This window comes from Lycorma delicatula, chromosome 9, assembly GCF_047948215.1.
Source record: "Lycorma delicatula isolate Av1 chromosome 9, ASM4794821v1, whole genome shotgun sequence".
Classification (NCBI taxonomy): domain Eukaryota; kingdom Metazoa; phylum Arthropoda; class Insecta; order Hemiptera; family Fulgoridae; genus Lycorma; species Lycorma delicatula.
This window is the reverse complement of record NC_134463.1, coordinates 112153010-112176982: the sequence shown is the minus strand read 5'-3', so window position 1 is coordinate 112176982 and position 23973 is coordinate 112153010. Positions and strand designations below refer to the sequence as shown.

The window sequence follows — 23973 nt, the reverse complement described above, 5'->3', positions numbered from 1 at the left end:
AATTGTCATATTATCAAAAGAATCATACATACATACATACATACATATATATACAATTCAACCTTAATTGTATTTGTACTTTTTGAAAGAATTAAGTGATAAAATGCTACTGTTAGGCTTACTTACTGTCATTGGAATTGGAATGAAGTCCCTGGTTCTCTTCACATGTAGTCCCACTGATTAGATCACACCAAACATATAATGGTTCTTCAGATCCAGCTATAGCACATCACTGGAACTGTATGGCTTTTGAAGTATCTACTGACAGTAAATTTCCATACTTAATCCCTTAAACAAACTAACATCACAACTCTTTTTTTTTTCTAATCCAAGCCACCTAATGATTTACTTTTTTAAATTGATAAAAGAAATAAATTATCAAAAACTAATCCCCCTAATCATTATTTTCCTTCATTCTCATACAATGTTATAATTGTTGATTATTTATTATGATTTTAATTTTCTTGATGCGAATATGATAAATGATAAGCAATAATCATTTTGTGATATGATAATGTCAATTTTCTGTATAATTAATGATGATAATATCATTTAATCGTCTGATAACATTTCTGTGAAAAATCATTTAGTGGTCTTAGTGTTCTGATAAAATTTGGGATAAAACTTTGAAACATACAGAGATCTCAGATAGATAATAAATATTTAATTTAAAAATGAAAAGTTTGAATCACAATTATTTTAAAAATGAAATTTTAAGAACTTATTAAAACTTTGTTGTCCAAAAATGTGACTGAAAATGGCTTGAAATAAAGAAATCAGGTACCTCATTTTATCCCTTTTTGTTTTAATTTTTTTTTTATTATACTTTTATGATAAAATTATCTTTATGCTGTAACAGATACAAGCTGATATTACATTGGTGAAACATTCTCAATTGCACTTACCCAGTATTTAGAATAGATTACTTCACTCTGATATCAGTCTCAAACAAATTTAACCACTAAATCACAAAACCAAATTTCATGGAACTTCATTCAATCAAAAATATTAAATGAAGTAGATTCTGCATCCACACACATAGGCACACACATTCATACCACAGTCTTCTTTTTTAGATTTCTTGACTTAGGGAATCTCAAAATTTCAAGATTGGAAAAACTGGTTACCCAAAATTTTGAGCTATTATAGCTATTACAACTGGGGAAATAAAAACAAACCGAGCATCATCAAAATCCAAATGAAGAAATCAATTCAACTGTTTTGCTTCCCAAAATAACCAAAGGCTGCAAATGTGAACCTACAGTATTACAGTATGTAATTCATTATTTAAAGTACAATTATTTTAAAACCAATTTTTCACAAAGGAATAATCAAACCATTTAACCTTTTTTATTATGGTATTTTATCTTACATAGTATTCTTATACACTACAAAGAAAAAATGACATGAATTAAGGTAGGAAAAAGGATTGATTGAATATCATAAAAAAATAAATAAGATATTTTCATGTGAGATGATCTCAAATCCTGATTCATCAACTACTCAGACAAGTAATTAATTCATGACTGAAAATAACCAATATAGTCTATGTTGCCCACCCAATAAACATAAACGATCAGTTTAAATACTTTTAAATCTTGCCTACAGGTATATTTTTGTCCTTTGTAGACATTTCGATCAAACTAATGCAGTCTTTTGAATGTACAAAATCAAAAGAAATTGCAATTACTGTGACAAATTATTTTATCAATATAGAAAAGATTACAATTAATTAAAACATTCTTCAATAATATTTTTCTTTTATTAGAGGAAATATGTATTCGAATTCAAGTTCATTTCCTTGCAGCCTTATCAGAGAATCCATATTTTATTTATTAGAATTTCTAATAATTTGAAAATAAAGATCACATTAATTATTGAGAAGCTAATTAAAATTAAATTTAAAAAAAATTATTTTTTATAACAAATCCAAATAAGTGAAACTCATAATTAAATAAAATAATCAATTTAAAATAAAACTAAATTAAATTTTAATTAAACTGATAAAAGGATTTTAAAGAGAATAAGAGAAAAAAAAACAAATTAAAATGTAAATATCAAAAGAAATGAAAGAAAAAACTTTATTGCTGTAGAAATTGGATTTAAAGATTTCATTTTTCCTGTGATGAAAGTTTTCTGCCTGCTCAGTCTTATAAAGTACACAAAACTTTAAAATAAGGAACTTAATAAAATGACATTTAGGGATATATAAAGTAAATTTTCTGAACAATAGATTTAATGTATTATAAATCTAATTTTTTTTTTCTTGTATAATTACGTAAATAGATAATTATAACTGTTAAATATGTCGTTTCATTTCAGTATACCCTCTAGATCCTACATCCCTAACAATTTGTTTTACATATTCCAAACGTGGCCTGCCTACACAATTTTTCCCTTCTACCTGTTCTTCCAATATTAAAGCGACTATTCCAGGATGCCTTAGTATGTGGCCTATAAGTCTGTCTCTTCTTTTAACTATATTTTTCCAAATGCTTCTTTCTTCATCTATTTGCCGCAATACCTCTTCATTTGTCACTTTCTCCACCCATCTGATTTTTAACATTCTCTTATAGTACCACATTTCAAAAGCTTCTAATCTTTTCTTCTCAGATACTCCGATCGTCCAAGTTTCACTTCCATATAAAGCGACACTCCAAACATATACTTTCAAAAATCTTTTCCTGACATTTAAATTAATTTTTGATGTAAACAAATTATATTTCTTACTGAAGGCTCATTTCGCTTGTGCTATTCTGCATTTTATATCGCTCCTGCTTCGTCCATCTTTAGTAATTCTACTTCCCAAATAACAAAATTCTTCTACTTCCACAATCTTTTCTCCTCCTATTTTCACATTCAGTGGTCCATCTTTGTTATTTCTACTACATTTCATTACTTTTGTTTTGTTCTTGTTTACTTTCATGCAATAGTTCTTGCGTAGGACTTCATCTATGCCGTTCATTGTTTCTTCTAAATCCTTTTTACTCTCGGCTAGAATTACTATATCGTCAGCAAATCGTAGCATCTTTATCTTTTCACCTTGTACTGTTACTCCGAATCTAAATTGTTCTTTAACATCATTAACTGCTAGTTCCATGTAAAGATTAAAAAGTAACGGAGATAGGGAACATCCTTGTCGGACTCCCTTTCTTATTACGGCTTCTTTCTTATGTTCTTCAATTATTACTGTTGCTGTTTGTTCCTGTACATGTTAGCAATTGTTCTTCTATCTCTGTATTTGAACCCTAATTTTTTTAAAATGCTGAACATTTTATTGCAGTCTACGTTATTGAATGCCTTTTCTAGGTCTATAAACGCCAAGTGAGATATGTTTGAACTTTTTAAAATAAATTTTCATTTTCTGTATGTTTTATTTTCTCTAAGAATTAAAAAATAAATAATTAACAGTTAAGAGAGAGAAAAAAACATTTTGCAAATTGTTTAAATGATTCATTAACTAATTAAAAAAACAATTGTGAATCTTTATGAGTGAAAGAGCAAAAAATTATTGAAGGCTTCCAAATGTAAAAAAAAAAATTGTAGTAAAAAGTGATAAGATAATAAGTTTATAAATATTTATTTACCAGGTTACAAAGTTATTTACCAAGTTGCAAATCATGGCTGAGTTTGGAGATGTGTGCTGAGATGGGTGCTGTTGACTAACAGCACCCATCTTTTCCTTTCACTGTAACAAAAATTCTATATTTTTGTTTTCTATACATTGAAGTTCTACTGTCATCTTACTCTAATACAATCCAAATGTACCTGAATTAAAAATATATCCATTAATGAATTAAGATATTTCCACTTAAAATCAATATAAATTAAATCAATTGAGCATAACTTGTAAAAAATTTGAGTATGGAATGAAACTGATTACATTTCAAATTACAGTATCACATTTGACTCATTTTAAATGAAATGAAAAATCAAGATTTGATTCTTTATGTTTTTCTTCTGAAGACCCCTTTAAAGACATCCTGAAAATTTGCAGAATGTTAATATTTTATCATAAAATTTTTAAATGTAAAACTGTTAATGTTTTATGGTTCACTATTAAACTGTATCCAGAATCGCTTTCTTTTTATCAGTTAGAAATTTATGGTACTTTAGGATCTGTAATATTACATGTAATATTATTGCATGTCCCCCCCAGACATGCAGACAATGTGTCTAGTTATAAAGCTGGTCCAGCCTGCAGTTATTCTAAATTAAACACTCTATTGCAACCTATAGCATGAAAAATGAAAATTAGCCAGATAGAATCAAATTTAGTCAATAGAACAACACAGTATATGTAAAAATTTATAAAGTTTTATTTAATGTAAGCTTACAGTAGCAGGTCGATATGAGAAGATTATGGTCTTAATACGATCTCCCTCACAGATATTAATCTGAGATCTTTATGATGTCTGTTAAGTATTGGTGTTTTAACACACTTCTGAGATGAGCTAATAGCAAAGTTTCTCTTCTAAAATATTTATTTTCGATTGTGTAATTCCCAGATCATAAAAGTTTACACAGATCATGTAGAACTCAACCCCAAAATATTCCATCAAATTTGTTTACTTCAGGGATTTTCCCAGCTACTCTATTGTTGAAAAAATTGAATTTCTCTTCAGTTCATTAGGGCTCTTTATCATTAGTTTGAAAAAAGTTATTTTTCATGGAGAATGAACTTTCTGAATGTGAAAACATTGAAATCACTAATTTGATTTCAATGTCTAAGTCAATGTTATTTAAAATGATGCCTCTGAAATATTGTCTGTTCTTTCCAGTCAAAATGAATTTTTTTTTGCAGTCAAACAAGAAATTTTCTAAAGCTGTGAGGTTATTTCTAGATATCTCCAGGATTGTTTCATCTCTATGTAAACTTTCTTAGTTTCAGTGTAACATGGCTCATTTCAGTATACAACACAATTTCAATGAGGTTTCAGACTTTTACAAAATGTTATTATCAACTCTAAATACACACATATTATTTTTTTCTTGATGATTTCACCAAATAAGCTTGAAGCTTATCCATGAGAAAAGGAAATGGAATTTTGTAGTATATGAATAATGTCATGCCTGACTAGGATTCAAACCTGGGACCTCTGGATGAAAGGCCAAGAAGTGGCCCACCATGAAGATTAGCGATATCAGTTTAGGTTTGTCATGATGTCTAGTTGCTTATCCGTTGATCATATAGTGTGGGATACCATACCTTTTCTTTTAGGATACCATTGTATCTTGGCTTATCTAATTTGCTGTGATACAGGTTAAAAGTAGAGCTTTTTTTAATGTATACAGTTGATTCATTTTAATAATAGTTTTTTTTTTAATTAATAGCTTGTCCAATATATGAAGAATTTTAAATTTGTTTTTTTATGGAATAATTGATTCACGACATGTTTGTGGTGGGAATATACTAATTGTTTTATATCTTTTTTTCGGTCTGCTGTAATTCATTTCAAGTACTTTCTACAATTAGTAAACCTTACAATTTGATATCCGAAGTTATAATCTGGTACAAACTTCTAGTTTTACATGTTTTATGCAATTCCTTTAGAAACTGTAAATTTTCAATTTTACCTCAATTCACTATCATAATCTGACTATTATGTTAACTAAACATATTATTAGAAAAAGTATCTCATGTCTGTAGAAATTTAATAGTATTTGCTCAGCTCTATAAAGTTTCTTAATACAATATAAAAGAAGACAGATAATATAAAAGAAGACAGTATAGTCTTAGATGACAATAAAAAAGAAGCATATGTGGGATACACTTGTCAGAAACAAGCATCAGTTAAATATAGAGAAAATGGAATGAATTGAAAAAAATAGTTAAAAAATCAGGTATATTAGGGACTGAAAATTGGACTACTCGAAAAATTTCTTGACTTGGTACAAATGTTCAGTTGGAAGGTTTTATAAGTATGTATGCAATAGTAAAACAAATATATCTATCTAGCATTGTATACAATTTTCCCATTTACTGATCGAGGATTAGTTAATTATTTGCATTATCATTAAACATTTTATTTTTAGTAATTTTTATAGGCTTTATTTTTATTGGCTTCGTTTTTATTTGAACTCTTTAATAAAATTATTAAAAATGATCAAACTTATTTTTCATACAAATTAAATTTTATCTTTACCCTAACACTTGTATTTTGATTAACTATTCTAATTAGAGACAGTTCTTGTGTGAACCAATTTTATTTTTCTTTATATTTTTTCATTATTCTTTGAAAAATACTATTATGAAACCATCCTGGTTTCATATATTTATGTATATGGAACCAAGCAGCTAACGTGGTAAGTGTTTCTTTTTTTAGATAAGTGAAGTAGTGATCTTTTGTCTCTGTGAGCTGTACAAGGACTTATTTTTCTACCCAGGGGTTGGACAGAAAGAATGAAACTAGTAGCAAAATGCCTACTAGATAAAGTCAAGAATCATATTAGTCAAAAATAAAAATAATATCAAAAATTTTCAGATCTTGATTTTTTTAAAAAAATATATAAAATTTTTATTGGTTATTAAATAAAGTATACGATGTCAAGATTTTAATGTTGTTATGTTTATATGTTTAGAAATCTCTTTTCAATTTTTCTTTTATTTTACAAATGTTTATATATATATATATATAATATGTGTGTGTGATATATATGTTATTTATACGGGTATTTTCACTGCTCAATTGAAGCAGTATATGAAATGGTTTATTCCACAAAAGAAGTACACCTTTTTTTAATTAATTTGTTGCATTTCACTACCTGTTTCAGTATTTCTTATGACTGCAACACATGTAAAATACATGAGATACATGAAACATCACTCTAGGTTGCTTATTTTGATAGTTATGATGTTTACACATCCAATCCTTGGTGTAAAGAATAAAGGTCAATTGTAGAACAGAATAATAATACCTCATTTTAGAAGTTCGGCATACTGAAATGCAACTGCATATTTAGCTTAGTGAAGAGAATAAGTATGTGATACTACTTTACTCCTCACTTTATTTAGTAAGTCACATGGGATGCTTGATATTCTTAAATATGGCTATGTTATTTTTGGGAGTGATTTTGTGACTCATGTCAGGTCACCTAAAACAGTATTACCATTATGATACTCAACATAACATATACAGGTAGGTGTTCTAGCATAGTGGAACAAAAATATTTATTATAGCGTCTCAATCTTCTTTCATCTGGAGGTTTCGGGTTCGAATTCAGGTCATATTCCCGTGGCATTTTTCAAACACTACAAAATTCTATTTGCACATTCCACACAAAAGTTTCAAGCTTATGTAGCAAAATGCTTATATACAAATTTCTTTTTCAATTTTTAACAAATTTTTTATACTTATGTATTTTTAAATATCTTAAAGCTCTTTTGCCAAAACCTTTTTTATAATTTATATACTAGAAAAAATAATTTTCTAATGTAATGTTTTTGTGTGGAGTTTTTTTTTGTATCAATGTGGGTTTCATAATCATTATAAGAAAAAACTGCTTGTTGTTCTTTTTTTGCTTATCCAATTAAATAACAGATAAGATAGTAATCAGATAACAAACACATTAAAAAAAAAATAAAAAAAAAAAAAATTCTAAAAAATCTTTCATAAAGTCCTATTTTAATATATGAACATTAAAGTTATAATTTAATTAATGAAATTTACGTAAAACATTATTATGTAGATGAGAGGAACGGATAGTATATAAGCGCATGTGAGAGAAGTTAGGAATAATGGTGGGGGATCAGTCAACAGGTGGTGGGTTACATTATAAGTAGGGTTGTAACGCACCGTCAAATTCACAGTCCTCCCCGTCATGTCGCCGGTACTACCCTTGTTGCTGATCGCTTGCACAGCAGCCAACTTGGCACTCGCCGCTCTCAACAGGGAGCTGCTTGCTAATCCTCTTGACATCTCCCTGGTAATTAAAACAAATAATAATTAAATTTATGTATTCTTTAATTTTTTTTTTTTACTATACCTATTTATAAATAATTATTTGTATAATTTTTAATGTATCTAAAACTGGCATAAAATAATATATTTAGTTCAATTTTTTACTTATGTTTAACTTATTGTTTCAAAAAAATAGTATTATATGAAAAAAAAGTATATATATATATATAATACTTCTGATAATATATAAAATAATATATTTAATGTATTTATGGGATTGATAAATACAGTTTTCTGTCGATCAGTTCTAATATTTCATTTTAATGGGGTACCTTACATTTTTCTTCCTTATTTTTGTGTTTTTTTCTTAAGCATATTTCTATTTCAAGACTCTAGGAAAATCAGTAATCGTTAATGTTTATGTTTATAATATATTTCGGGAAATACATGAATATGATAAAATAAAAGTATTATTTTTTATAATACGTAAGGCTGCTCAATGCGATTTAAAAAAAAAAAAAATTAAAGCTGATTTATAATATTATTAAAATTTGTATTAATTAATTTACTGATTAAAATTTTACTACTTTACTTGAAAATGTAAAAAGTTAAATCTTTTATTAATAAGATTATTATCAAGGATTACAGTATTTTTTCGATTTATAAATTATTTTAATGTATATTTTTTTTAGAACAATTAAAAAAATAGCGTATGGTAAAATTATGATACCAGTAGTATCATCAATTCTGTAGTTTATGAAGTTTTTTGTCATATAATTCGGTTAAAATTAAATTCAATTAATTTTCTTTTTTTTTTACTTTATACACTTTTAAAGTATATATTTTTTAAATTAATTTATTTTTTGACAATAAATAAAATTAATAATACTTTTTATCCTGAATATAGTATTTATTTATTGTTTTCAGATAAAATATTTATTGTATATAACTAACACTTATTATCAAATAGTAGTAGTAGGAAAAAATTCTAAATTTTTCAGAAATTTAACTTAATAAAGAAAAAATGTTATTATACGAAAGCTTTACAGTCGTATAACTATTAATAAAATTGAAAAAAAATTTCAGCTGTTAAATTTCATATTCTAATTTTCAAATTAAAATAAATTCTTTTTCACGAATAATACCTAAAGTAGTGGTAATAAATATAAAAAATATAACAAAAAAAAGGATGAATCCTATTTAAATTAATAGCCCACTCTCGTTTTTACGGTTAAAAAGACACGAAACAAAAATTATTTTCTGTCATTCAACGTAAAAACTTATATTCATTATTAAAAAACAAAATTAAAAAAATAAGTCGGTCCAGCCGAAGAGCTAAAGTGATATGTACTATAATGTTAGCTTATTTTTTTCTTTCAAATTAGATTATAAACATTTAGTTGTATTTTTAGTTTGTAAGTTTCAGCTTTATGGGAAAAGAATTTTTGTAGTGCTCGCTGTGAATTGAAGTCATTATTATTATATTTTAGGGTATACTTTTACATTTTTTTTTAATTAATTGATTTATGTAAAAAAAAAATTATAATGATTTTATAAAAATAAATTTGTAGTTAAAGAATTAATTTCTGTTAAGCGTTTATTTTTTCTATTTAATTTTATTTTTCTATAATACATATCTTTATCTTTATATAACAATATTATTATTAGATGTATAGCTTTAAACAATTAGAAGAAAAAATAAATAAATAGATCATAAAATATGATGATTATAGAATATGTACAAAAATGTAGAAGAAAATAAAATTAGTAGAAGGATGAATACTGTTATAGAAAACTGTTATATAATTTCACAGTCGATCTTTTTTACTAAATTATCAAAATACATTAATGTTACATATACAATTTTTTTTTTCTTTTAAACAGTAAGTCAATTATAAATCTTTAATATGAAACTAAATGATAACTTGTATTTTAAAAAGAAAAAAAAATAGAAAACCAAATTATTTTTATACGATTCTCAAAACCAAAATTATACGAATTTCAAAAAATTCTATTTTAAAAATAAATTTTTCCAAATTTTATCTTTTTGAACTAATACTTTACTGAATCATGTTTATTAATTTGAGTTTTTATTTCACTTGTAAAAATAGTTGAATATTTTTATTTTTATTTTTACCTCGAAATAATTTCGAAGTTTATTTTTAAAACTATTGTCAAAATTTAATTAAATTTATTTTAATTTTAATTAAATTTTTAAGTTATGTAATTTATAATAAAATTTATTAATATTTTGATTATTTAATTTATTAAAAACGATTTTAGAAGTAATTCTCATTATATTTACAAAGTAATTTCATAATTAATTTATCTAAATAATATATGTATATTTTTCATAGAATCTTCTTTATCAGAAGATAATTAAAATAACATTAAAATAAATAAAGAATAAAAAATTGTGTACATCCAAGTCAAAATATATTAGTTTAGAAAAAAATTATTTATAGTTTTCAATTTGAATGATAGAAAACGCAACACTCACTAAAATATACTACTCGCCTAAATTTAATTAACGTCTAATGAAATGTTGATCGCCAATCGAAATATAATTAAAATTTGTAAAATATAATTAACAGCATGAGTATTCAAATTGTATAAATGACATTTATAATTATATTAAATATATTTACATAAAATGCTCAAATATTAAATATTTAATATTATTTGCAGGTATTAATTTCTTTTTTCTTTTTCAATTCATATTCTACAATTAGTTTTGGCGGTAGAATTATCCGGAAATATTTCATTTGTTATTTTAACACAAATTTCATACATTTTAAAATAGATGAATAATTACTTTTCGATACAGATCGTCAATATGTAATCAAAAATTAACACTCTTGTTGAATATAACGAGTAATAACACTTAATCAGTTCGGATGAATAACTAAAATTTGTTTTATATATTGATTGTTTTATAATAAGTAAACTATATATATATATATATAATATTTAGGCTTGTTGGGATGGTAGTATAGCATCCCCCACCTTCGTTCGCTCGCGACATTTACTTGCGTTTCCCTTCACGGTAAATGATTTTAATTTTATGTTTTTTAGTGAAGTAACCAAGAGACAGATGTAGACAGTCTCGTCGCAGATACAATAAGACTGGCAGTGGTTATGTGGTTGAGCCACTGTCGTACACTATTTTTTAAGAGTACAAATCTACCCCTTAAAAAATCTTATGGTACTTATTTATTTTGTATTATTCTGGTACTTATTTTCATTGGTTCCAGAGTTACAGCCAAATGAAATTTTAATTATTGAAATATTTGGATCTTAAAAGGGGAAAGCACATCGGTTCGAATCAGACTTCACCTCCTTCTTTTTTTAATTTTTTTTTTTTTCAATTTCAATGTATTGATTTATTAATAATTATTAACCTCTGATTGTTAAAAAGATTTTACGATAAATAATAATTCACAATAACAATAAAAAAACATATGAAAAAATATCAGAAGTTATTAATGAAATAAAATTTTATGTACGTTTCATTTAAAAAAAATAAGTCTATGCAATGTAATAGTCACATAAGGAAGTCATGTCGGGTCCAAATCAAATCTTTTATATTTAATATATTTTCAAGATTTCATGCGTCTGTATTTAAGTACATCTATTTTTACCACGAAATTTGTTTTTATATTTATAATTAATCTTATAATGTCGTGACCTATATATGTATTACTATGTATGGATTAGTACAAATATTTATTTATTTAGCGATTTTAATGCTTGTTCCAAATTTTTAAACAATAAATTTAAAAAATAAATATAAATATATTTGTTATGAAAGAGTGGGAATCAATTACGAACTTTAGTCCAGTGGAAATTGGTTGTGTGTGAAAAGATGTCATGCCTGACCGGGATTCAAACCCGGGATCTCCACGAGAAATGCCGAGACGCTATCTACTCAGCTACGGTTATTTTTTCGTTAAGTTTTTATTTTTTTACATTATTACCAAATTTACAACTAGTTCGATCCATCCAAATTTACAGATAATTAAAAGTAAAATTGAAAAAGCTTTCGATATTATTTGTTATTGAGTTCTTTTAGGTAGATTTCATAAGCTACCTATTGTAATGGGTACCATGATTCGACTTCCGGAAAATTTTGACATATCTTCGCGTTTTACATTCCCAAGACCCCAAAACCACCGTCAGCTCAAATGTTTATATATATATAATATATATATATATATATATATATATATATTTATAATTCACTTTCTTGTGAACACGATAACTGCTGTAATTTTGCGCCAATCATTTTCAAATTGTTCCTTAAAAATAACTCATCCCAAAATCTCGGTCCAGTTCGTTAACGATCAAAATCGAACCATGGGGGTGAAAATGAGGGAGGGCTTTTTCGAAAAAAAAAACAAAATTTCGCTTTAGTAGTAAAATATCGAATTCCTTTAAGGTTCTTACTATTCTTTGGATAAGAGCCTAAAACTTATATAAGTAAAGTTTTTTGATATCACCAACCATGGGCCAAGGGGTTAGAGGAAATGGGATTTTGAAGAAAAAAAAACCATACCTCCCGTAATAAGCACAGTGCCGAATCGGTTAAAAATGGTCATTAGTCCTCTAAACATCACCTAAAACTTTTGAGTGATTTTTGATGTGACCAACTCTTACGGTAAGGAATGACCAAAATGTTGCTGAAATTTTAAGAAGATGGGGCTTGTTGTATGCTAAACATGTGAAACTTTTTTCACATGCAACCATTTTCGTATTGAGTAAATTTGAAGTTTTTCTTAACTTTAAGGTGAAAATATTTTTTATCCCCTGCTTAGCACCGGTGAAAGCCTTCCGGCGTGCCGAAAGGGATTTTTGAATTGATTTCATATAATTCAATATAAATTTATTGTTTTTTCATACTAAATTGTATATTTATTAATTTATTAACGTTGTTCATATATTATCTATTCTTTAAAAATATTTTCATTTTTCATTTTAAAAATTAATAGCTCTTTTTTAAGTGTTATAACTTTAAAAAATAAATTAAAATTTTATACAAGTAATAGTGTTAACTTATTTAAAGATGCCATATAGTTGAAATGCCCTCATCAAACACTTTTTCTTGATATTTCACTCGATTAGTTACTCAGAATAGAGGTTTATTACATTGAAGAAAATATCAAATTCATTATTCCGCCATTTTGTATTCCTTATTACTTTTGTATACTAACTTATTAATTCATCTCAGTCTCACGATTGATAATTCGTACGATTAAGATTAATCGTTTGATATATGTTCATATAAATTGGTGAGGATTGTATAAAATTATAGAACACTTGATAAACAAACTATACTTTCTTGAATAGTAGGATAAACGTCAAGACGTCAGACGAAATTACCTGGTAGATGTATATATATTGCTTTACCAATATAATAGTATATTTCAGTACGTATCGTATGCAATACATAGTCTAGTTACATTCAGAGATTTCATGACAAAGCAGACTGTTTTAGAAATAAATTTTTCAGGTAAAACAAAATAAAATGTAATATAAACAGTTCTTGAAACCTTTTATTTCCAAGAATATGCTACGGAAAGATTTTGACTATTCTGTTATAATAAATGCACATTAATACTCTACTGAATTTGTTACGTAGATGAAAATTACGTATCAAAATTTGTGGTTTTTTAAGTGTACTTTGGTTGAATAATATTAAAAATTCATCTCAAAACTGCATACGGATTATTATCGACCCAATAAGTAACTGTCAAAAAATTCATTTTTAATCTTGGGAGAACTATAAACTTTTTTAAATCGCCAATAAACTAACTAAAATAAAAAAATTTATAAAAAAAGTTGAGTTGAAAATTTATTTCTCAACAAACTGGTATATGAAATAAATTAAAATAAAAAACAAATATACTTTTAAAAATTAATTTTTACTTTACTATATGCATATAAAAAAAGGTATATGGACGAAATAAAATAACTTCAACCACAACATACCTTTTCTTTTTCCTGTTTAGCCTTCGATAATTACCTTTCAGATAATACTTCAGAGGATGATATGTATGAGTGTAAATGAAGTGAAGTAGTCTTGTACAGTCTCAGTTCGGACCATTCCTGAGATGTGTGGTGAATTGAAACCCAACCTCACCAAACAACACCGGTATCCACGGATCTATTATTCAAATCCGTGTAAAAATAACTGACTTTACAAGGACTTGAACGCTAGAACTCTCGACTTCCAAATCAGCTGATTTGGGAAGACGCGTTCACCACTAGACTAATCCGGTTAGTTAACCAACCACAACATACCTGCCTGATGTATTTTAAACTGAAGAAAAACGTTTGTAAAATTTTTTAACAACCGATCTCATATGTGGTAAAAAAATTATTGAATTTATGAATTATAATTAAAATTATCTTATTATTAAATACGTTTAAAGGAAAAATTCTTAATTCCAAATAAAAAACCATTTAATCTTATTCTGAAATAAGAGTTTGACAGGAATAAGGAGTTTGACTTAAATAAGATTTAATAGGATATTATTCGTAATTTTATATAAAACTAGAATCCTTGTCGCGGTCAGAGGATGTTTAGTTGGTCAGAGCTCGCTTGGTTCGCCCTTCCCCGTCTAGCTAGGAGGCTATACCTATTTATACACCAATAAACAAGTTGATATCTTCATTTATAACAGAGAAATTAAAAAATTAAAATAAAATTTAATGTTACCTCGTTTTAATCCTTTAAACTTTGAATTTAAAGAAAAAACTAGAAATTTGTTTTTAGATATTCACATGAAGATTACCCGCACAAAATCAAACTGATATTTTTATTTGTTACTGAGAAATTAAAAAATACAGCCGAGTTTAAAAAAAAAAAATCAAAATCAATTTTTACTCTAGAAAGTTTTTATCTTTCTTCACCGTTTTCAAGGTCAACTATCAAAAAATCTAGAAATCGTTTTTTAGATATTCACATGAAAATTACACACACCAATAATCCACCTGATATCTTTATTTGTTAGCGATAAATTAAAAAAAAAATAAAAGTAAATTTCATTTTAACCATTTAAACTCAAAATTTCAAAAAATTCTTCCTTAGTGTGCACTTAGACCATAAGAAGAATGTTTAGCTATAAAAAATTCCATCAATACTTTCCTTCAAAATTCAGTAGTTTTTGTCGGGCATTGATTATGGATCACTCACAGCATGTTCTTTTACATATATATATACACACGCGTGCGCGCGCGCGCGCGAGTATATATATATATATATATATATAGAGAGAGAGAGAGAGAGACTAATACTTAAACGTAGTCTGTAAGGAAAATTAAAACAGCAAAGATCTTGGCACCGAACTTGGAAAATCAAATGTGGAAAATGTATTAAAGTACACAAAATTTATTCTATATAATTTCTTATAGGTCACATATTAAGGCACCTTGGAATAGCCACTTTAATATTGGAGGGACAGGTAGAAGAAAAAATTGTGCGGGAAGGTAACGTTTGGAATATGTAAAAAATATTTTTAGGGATGTAGGATGTACGGGGTATACCGAAATGAAAGGACTAGCACTAGACAGGGAATCTTGGAGAGCTGCATCAAACCAGTCAAATGATTGAAGACAAAAAAATATATCAAAATATATATACATAATTTCACATGCACATTTAAACTAGATAACGTCTACTAATTCTTCTATTTCCTCAATAGATAAAAAGCTGAAAGTTTTGTTAAAATATTCCTTAGGAGTCATTACGGAAATTATCTTTGCTTATTAATAAACATTATTGTTTATTAACAATACGTTTGCTTATTACGTATCATTGTGATTAAAAACGCCTGGGTTAAATAAAAATATGAAAATAAAAAAGAGGTAATAAAAAGATATCAAGACTGGAAGAGATAAAAAAATTAAAATCTAGAATGAGTAACCTTTAGACACTAAACTATTATTAAGAAAGCATTCTCACTCACTCAACCTTAAGCGGGAGAATAGATGATAAACCAAATATTCTGTAAATAAGTGGGAAACTCCCAAAGGAAAACTCATTAATTGTCTCGTCTCACAAACAGTATAAGGCTTATTTGGTATCTTAAGAGATTTCTTTAGAAAAAAAAAATATATTGATTAAAAGTGAAATTAAAACAATAATTAAAACATACTGGGTAATGAGAACGAAAAATCTAATATTTTAATATCTATCAATAATGTTTTCCTTAAGTATAAAATATTAAAAAGTGAACGTTTTCCTCTTAAAGTAATAAGAAGTAAAAAATTATTTTTCAAAACAAATGTTTAATTCCAGTAGAGATGAAACATCTACGTTTTTGAAAATAATTATTCCAAAAATACCGGTAATATTTATTATACGTTTAAAAATTTACCTAAAATTCTCCCGAGGATTTTAAAATCCCAAGGGTTTAAAAAAACTAAAGGATTTAAGTTTGTGTTCCCAAATTTCAGTGTATATATATATATATATATATATGTATACGATGTACAGAAATAATTCAATAACAATTAAATCATCATGATATCTCTATATTATATTTTTAACAACAGTAGGAGGACTAATAATTATATTTATATACATATCAAGAATCGCATCAAATGAAAAATTCAAACCAAGAAAAAAAATTTTTTTAATATGAACACTAGTAATATTAACCTCTATTGTTATTAGAAACATAGACCCAACAACAGAAATAACTACTAAACTCAATGAAATAAAAGAAATAATAACCGAATTAACTGAAGAAAAATCAACAAGAAAATTTTTTAGAATATATAAAATAAACATTACAATTACAATAATATTTATCCTAATTATTACAATAATCTCAGTAAATAACATCGTAAGAACATTTGAAGGACCACTTAAAAAAACTTATGTTTAAATCTATACGTAAATCAAGACCAATCAATTCATTCTTAATTGATTTACCAAGACCATCAAATATTTCATTATGATGAAACTTTGGATCACTTTTAGGAATATGCTTAATAATTCAAATTATCTCAGGACTATTTCTAGCAATACATTATTCACCAAGAATTGATAAAGCCTTTAAAAGAATTGTACACATTACCCGAGAGGTAAATTACGGATGAATAATTCGAAACATCCACGCAAATGGTGCATCACTATTCTTTATTCTAATCTTTATACACACAGGACGAGGAATATATTATGGATCATTTAAATTAAAAAAAACATGAATATCAGGATCATTAATTCTTTTAACATTAATGGCAACAGCATTTATAGGATATGTACTACCATGAGGTCAAATATCCTTCTGAGGAGCAACAGTAATTACTAATTTAATTTCAGCAATTCCTTATATAGGAGAAATAGTAGTACAATGAGTATGAGGAGGATTCGCTGTAGACAACCCCACACTTAATCGATTCTTTACATTCCACTTTATTTTACCATTCATATTATCAATAATAGTAATACTACATTTAATATTCCTGCATGAATCCGGATCATCTAATCCACTAGGAATAAAAAACAACATTGACAAAATCCCATTCCACCCATACTTTACAACAAAGGACATCTTAGGAATAGCAATAACAATAATTATTTTTACAATAATAATTAATTTAAACCCATTCCTAACTATAGACCCAGAAAATTTTACTCCAGCAAACCCACTAAGAACACCCCCACACATTCAACCAGAATGATACTTTTTATTCGCATACGCAATTCTACGATCAATCCCTAGAAAACTGGGAGGAGTAGTAGCACTAATAATATCAATTCTAATTATTATATCAATACCATTTTCAATAAAAATAAAATTTCAAACAAGATCATTCTACCCAATAAATAAAATAATATTTTGAATCATAGTAAATACATTTATTCTACTTACATGAATTGGAGCACGACCAGTAGAAGAACCATACATTATTACAGGTCAAATCTTGACCACAATTTACTTCTCATTCTTTATTATCCATCCCATGTCTACAAAAATATGAGATAAATTGTAAATTTCAAGTTAATAAGCTAAAAGCAATATAACTTGAAATTATAGAAAAGTATAAAATACTATTAACTTTTTTTTCACCTTAAAATAATGAAAAACAAAAAAATCCTAAAAAAAATAAAAACCAAAATATAATTTAAAGTAACAGGCAAATAACTCCTTCAACATATATATATCAACTTATCATAACGATAACGAGGAAAGGAACCACGAACCCATACAAAAAAATAAATAAGAAACACAACCTTAATAAAAAAAAAAAAATTTATACAATCACCCCCTAAAAACACTAAACAAGTAAAAAATCTCATAAATATCATATTTCTATATTCAGACAAAAAAAATAAAGAAAATCTAAATGATCTATATTCAACATTAAATCCAGAAACTAATTCTGACTCACCCTCAGAAAAATCAAAAGGAGAACGATTAGTTTCAGCTAAAATACAAGAAAGAAAAATTATAAATAAAGGAAAAGAAAAAAAAATAAATCAAACATCAAACTGAAAATAACAAAAATAATTTAGATTAAAAGACTCACAATATAAAATAAAACAAAAAATAACTAAAAAAAAAACAACTTCATAAGAAATTCTTTGAGAAATTCTACGTATACAACCCAATAAAGAATAAACAGAATTAGATGATCAACCGGCAATTATAATAAAATAAACCCCTAAACCAGAACAAAAAAAAAAAAAAAAGACAATAAGAAAATCCTACAAAATTAAAACTAAAAGGAAATATTAATCAAAAAATTAAAGAAACGGAAAGACCCAAAATAGGTACAAAAAAATAAATTAAATAATTTCCAAAGACAAGAAAATAAAATTCCCTTCTAAATAACCTTAAAGCATCTCTAAAAGGCTGTAATAAACCAAACAAACCAACCCTATTAGGACCCCTACGAAATTGAATATAACCCAAAACCCTACGTTCAAATAAAGTAAAAAAAGCAACACCCAAAAGAACAAAAATAAATAAAAAAAAAGAACTAAGAATAAACATTTACTAACTGTAAAAATACATTATTAAATTCTAAATTTAAAGCACTTAAATCTGCCAAATTAGTAAATAAATTATTATATTACCAAAAATCCTTTCGTACCAATCAGAATAAATTTAAAGAAGATAGAAACCAACCTGGCTCACGCCGGCTTGAACTCAGATCATGTAAAATTTTAAAGGTCGAACAGACCTAAAACTGTAAAACCTACCCCACAGAAACTTTTAATCCAACATCGAGGTCGCAAACAAATCTATCAATAAGAACTCTCCAGATTTATAACGCTGTTATCCCTAAGGTATCTTAATCTTTTAATCAAAATAAAGGATCAAACAGACATAAAAAAATGTAAAAAAAAAATAAAGATTAAAATTTTATTTGTCACCCCAACAAAATTTAATTCATAAAAATTTTAAAAATAAACTAAAAAAAAAAAATCAAAAATAAAATAAAGATCTATAGGGTCTTATCGTCCCTCTTTAAAATTCAAGCTTTTTAACTTAAAAATAAAATTCAAATTAAATTACAAAAATAAAGTATAATTTTCGTCAAACCATTCATTCCAGACCTCAATTAAAAGACTAATTATTATGCTACCTTAGCACAGTCAAAATACTGCGGCTATTTAAATCATTGAGCAGGTCAAACCTTAAATAAATTACAAAAGGACATGTTTTTGATAAACAGGCGAAATTATTTCTTGCCTAATTCATAAATGAAATTTTTAAATCTACTAATTTAATCATAATTAAAAATAAAAAAATTAATTTAAATCCAGTAAAAAAATAAATATAAAAAAAAAGAATATTTTAATCTACAACGAACTTTAAATGATGAAAGATTCTAATCCAACAAGAAAAAGAAAAAAAATAAATTATATACATAAAAAAGAGCTTATCCACCTTAATATAAAATTTCAAAATGAAAAAAAAAAATAAAATTAACAAAAAGAAATTCTCGATTGAATCAATTTACCAGATAACCAGATATAAAAAGAAATGAATTTCATATCAAAACAATCCCAAACTTATAAATAATTATTCCACAATAAAATACAGATTAAGATAGATCTTCACTATTCGGGAAAAAAAAATAAATTTAAAAAATTAATTAACCCTGATACAAAAGGTACTAAAAAAAATTATTATTCTAAAATAAAATTTAATTATCCAACACTGTACAATTAACTAAATTAAAAAAAATCAAATAAAAAAAAAGAAAGACACAAAAAAATTTTTTTTTAAAAAAAAAAAAAAAAAAAAAAAAAAAAAAAAAACCTATCAGACTCAACTGAATTGAACAGTAATAAATCTTATTGTAAATAAGAATAAACCAAAGTCCGATTCTAGATACACTTTCCAGTACATCTACTTTGTTACGACTTATCTCAATTTATGAGAGTGACGGGCGATATGTACATAATTAAGAGCAAAATTCAAAAATTTTATTAAAAAAAATTACTATTAAATCCAAATTCAGATTTAATCAAATTAAAAAATCAAAAAACAAAAATTAATGTAACCCATAATAACCTTCTTATAACTGCATCTTGACCTAACATAAATCTTAAAAAAGAAAAAGAAAATAAACTTTCGTTACACTCAACGACAGAGATATACAAGAAAAAAAAGGTACAAAAAATCGTGGAATATCATTTAAATTACAGGTTCCTCTAAAAAGATTTAAAAACCGCCAGATCTATTAAATTTCAATTATAAAAAATATACTACCTTAGAAAAAAATTACTAATTAAGAATAACAGGGTATCTAATCCTGGTTTAAACTCAAACTTACATAGAAAAAAAAAAATTTATTATATAAATTTCACCTAAATACAAAATATTAAAACTAAATAAGACTAAATTCTAAAAAAATTAACTTGAACCTGAGGAATAACCGCAAATGCTGGCACAACATTTTTTGGTTCTAAAAAATATAACTTAAATTAAAAAATTAAATTAAAAAACCTTAACACTGAAAATAAAAATAAACCATTAAGGATATTTAACCTAACAAAAATTTACATGCGTTATAAATTTAAAGCCAAATTTTAAAACAAAAATCAAATTTTTTTTAAAATAATATTTTAAAGGAACCTTAAATGAAATTTTACAAACAAAAAACCAAATAAATTACATTTAAAAAAGGATCTTCTCCCCTGTAAAAACATAACTTCAAGCTACCCCTAACTGAAGTTAAATTAATTATAGCTTAAAACAGTTAATAAAATCATAAGCTAATAATTTAAATGAAAATATTAGATAAAGCTACCCCTAACATTACCTAATTGAAATAAGAAACAGTAATTAAATTAATAAAAAGTGAACTTAAAAGTTGATATTCAAAGCCACAAAAATATTAGATAAAGCTACCCCTAACATTACCTAATTGAAATAAGAAACAGTAATTAAATTAATAAAAAGTGAACTTAAAAGTTGATATTCAAAGCCACAAAAATATTAGATAAAGCTACCCCTAACATTACCTAATTGAAATAAGAAACAGTAATTAAATTAATAAAAAGTGAACTTAAAAGTTGATATTCAAAGCCACAAAAATATTAGATAAAGCTACCCCTAACATTACCTAATTGAAATAAGAAACAGTAATTAAATTAATAAAAAGTGAACTTAAAAGTTGATATTCAAAGCCACAAAAATATTAGATAAAGCTACCCCTAACATTATCACAACCTTCTACAAAAATGGTTTAAATATAAAAACGAATGTAAAAATTTTCATTCAAAAGTCACACAAACATAAATAATTAAACTAAATGTCATAATTTTTTTACAAAAAAAAAAATGACGGTTCTAAGTACATAAAAATGAACTTAAACAGAAAATGATATTGATATTACTAACAAAAAGTATTATAATAATAAATTTGTTTTTAAGAGACCAAAATAAATATTTAAATAAAACATATGTAATTATCTTATTAAACTAAACCTCAAATTTAAATTTAGACCATGAGGTTTTTTTTTTTTTTTTTTTTTTTAATAATTATATATTTTTATATATACTTATTATAATATAATTATATTCCTTAGGTTTTTTAAACTTTAAAATTTATTAAAATGAATAAAATTATTTTTAATAAAATCCTATTTAATTTAATTAAAAGTTGTTTTTAATTAGATCCTTATAAACTAATTATTTAATTAAAAATAAGAATTATTTTTATTAAATATCTAATTGATGCATTTAATTAAATAATTTATTTTAGATGATTATCTTTACAAAAACTATTTTACATTTAATTAAAAATCTATATTATATTAAGATTCTTAATTGAATATAAGAGGTTATTTATTATATAATAAATTTTTTAATTTATATAACCTAATTTATATTAACTAAGGAATATAAGAGGAATATGAGTATAAAAAATTAAAAAAAATCCCGCACTTAAACGTTCAGGCTGATAACCTCACCCAAAAATTAATAAAAATAAAGGAATCAATCTACACTCAAAGAAAAAATAAAAATAAAAAAAATCAATAACAATAAAATCCAAAAACAAAAAAAATAATAAAAAATGAAAACAAAAAATATAAATCTTAGACAACAAATCAAAATAATAATGTAAATAAACAGATAATAAAACAACAATAAAAATTCAAATTCTCAAGCAACAAAAAATATATGAAATCCTATCAATTATAAAAAAATAAGAAATAGAAACAAAAAAATCAAAAAAAAAAAAAAAAAAAAAAAAAAAAAAAAAAAAAAAACATAAACAAACCAACTAAATAAACAAATCAATTATTTAATACACAAAAAAGGATCAAAGAAAAAAGAAAAAAAATAAATTTTAACATAAGGTTAATCTATCTAAATAATCTCTTCTAGAATTACGAATTAAAAAAACCAATAAAGAAAGTCCTAAAACACCATCACAAACACCAAACACCAAATAAATAACTAAAAAATAATAATCAAAATCAAAATAACCTATAAAACCAAAAATAAAAAAAAAGAATAAAGTAATAAATATTCAAGCCCCAAAAGACATAAAAGAAAATGCCTACGAACAAATAAAAAAATAATTAATCTAAAAAAGTAACCAAAAAAATAAGTAATTATCATAAGTCAAGTTTAGGATAGTTTAAAAAAAACAATGATCTTGTAAATCATAATTTAAAAAAAATTTATCTAAACAAAATCAGTAAAGAAAAAATCATCTTTAGTATCCAAAACTAATATTTTATATTAAAATACTTACTGAATTTTCACAAAATATTTAATTTTATCAAACATTATTGTATCTCCAATACTTAAACACCCCATATCACTAGGATCAATAATAATTTTTCAAACAGCCTATGTGCAGAAATAATTGTATATATATATATACGTATATATATATATATATATATATATATATATATATATATATATATTTTTCATTTTAAATTTTCATTTTAAATATAAAAACGAATGTAAAAATTTTCATTCAAAAGTCACACAAACATAAATAATTAAACTAAATGTCATAATTTTTTTACAAAAAAAAAAATGACGGTTCTAAGTACATAAAAATGAACTTAAACAGAAAATGATATTGATATTACTAACAAAAAGTATTATAATAATAAATTTGTTTTTAAGAGACCAAAATAAATATTTAAATAAAACATATGTAATTATCTTATTAAACTAAACCTCAAATTTAAATTTAGACCATGAGGTTTTTTTTTTTTTTTTTTTTTTAATAATTATATATTTTTATATATACTTATTATAATATAATTATATTCCTTAGGTTTTATATTCCTTTCATATATATATATATATATATGAAAGAAGTGAAATTAAGTACAGATAAACTATAGCAACAATATTCTATGAAAATACAACAAAACCGGACCAAAAATCATGAGTTAAAAGATGAATTTCACAAATAAGAATACTGTTATCCAACTGAGGTTTTTTCCTGTCTAGCCTCCGGGTATAATTGTCGGGTATTACTTCAGAGGATGAATGAGGATGATATGTATAAATGTAAGTGAAGTTTAATCTTGTTCAGTCTCAGGTCAACCATTTCCGAGATGTGTAGTTAATTGA

General features: G+C 25.0%; 2 protein-coding genes and 1 long non-coding RNA gene across 6 annotated transcripts in view; 2 read left to right on the top strand and 1 right to left on the bottom strand.

Moving 5' to 3' along the window:
• Positions 1 to 7786: 7786 nt before the first annotated feature.
• Positions 7787 to 23973, bottom strand: part of LOC142330221 (uncharacterized) — a 373896-nt gene continuing 357709 nt past the window's right edge. For all 4 annotated transcript variants that reach the window (XR_012757732.1, XR_012757735.1, XR_012757734.1 and 1 more), the window contains one exon: positions 7787 to 7923. This is a non-coding gene — a long non-coding RNA (uncharacterized LOC142330221). The remainder of the gene's footprint in view (positions 7924 to 23973) is intronic.
• Positions 7795 to 23973, top strand: part of LOC142330220 (corticotropin-releasing factor-binding protein) — a 395376-nt gene continuing 379197 nt past the window's right edge. Inside the window, exon 1 of the mRNA XM_075375367.1 lies at positions 7795 to 7926. Within this exon, the coding sequence (XP_075231482.1) occupies positions 7822 to 7926 (105 nt within the window). The 5' untranslated portion in view covers positions 7795 to 7821. The remainder of the gene's footprint in view (positions 7927 to 23973) is intronic.
• LOC142330056 (cytochrome b-like) lies at positions 16397 to 19381 on the top strand. The gene is given in 1 exon segment (XM_075375085.1): positions 16397 to 19381. A coding segment is annotated over 1 exon segment (807 nt). The 5' UTR covers positions 16397 to 16784; the 3' UTR covers positions 17592 to 19381.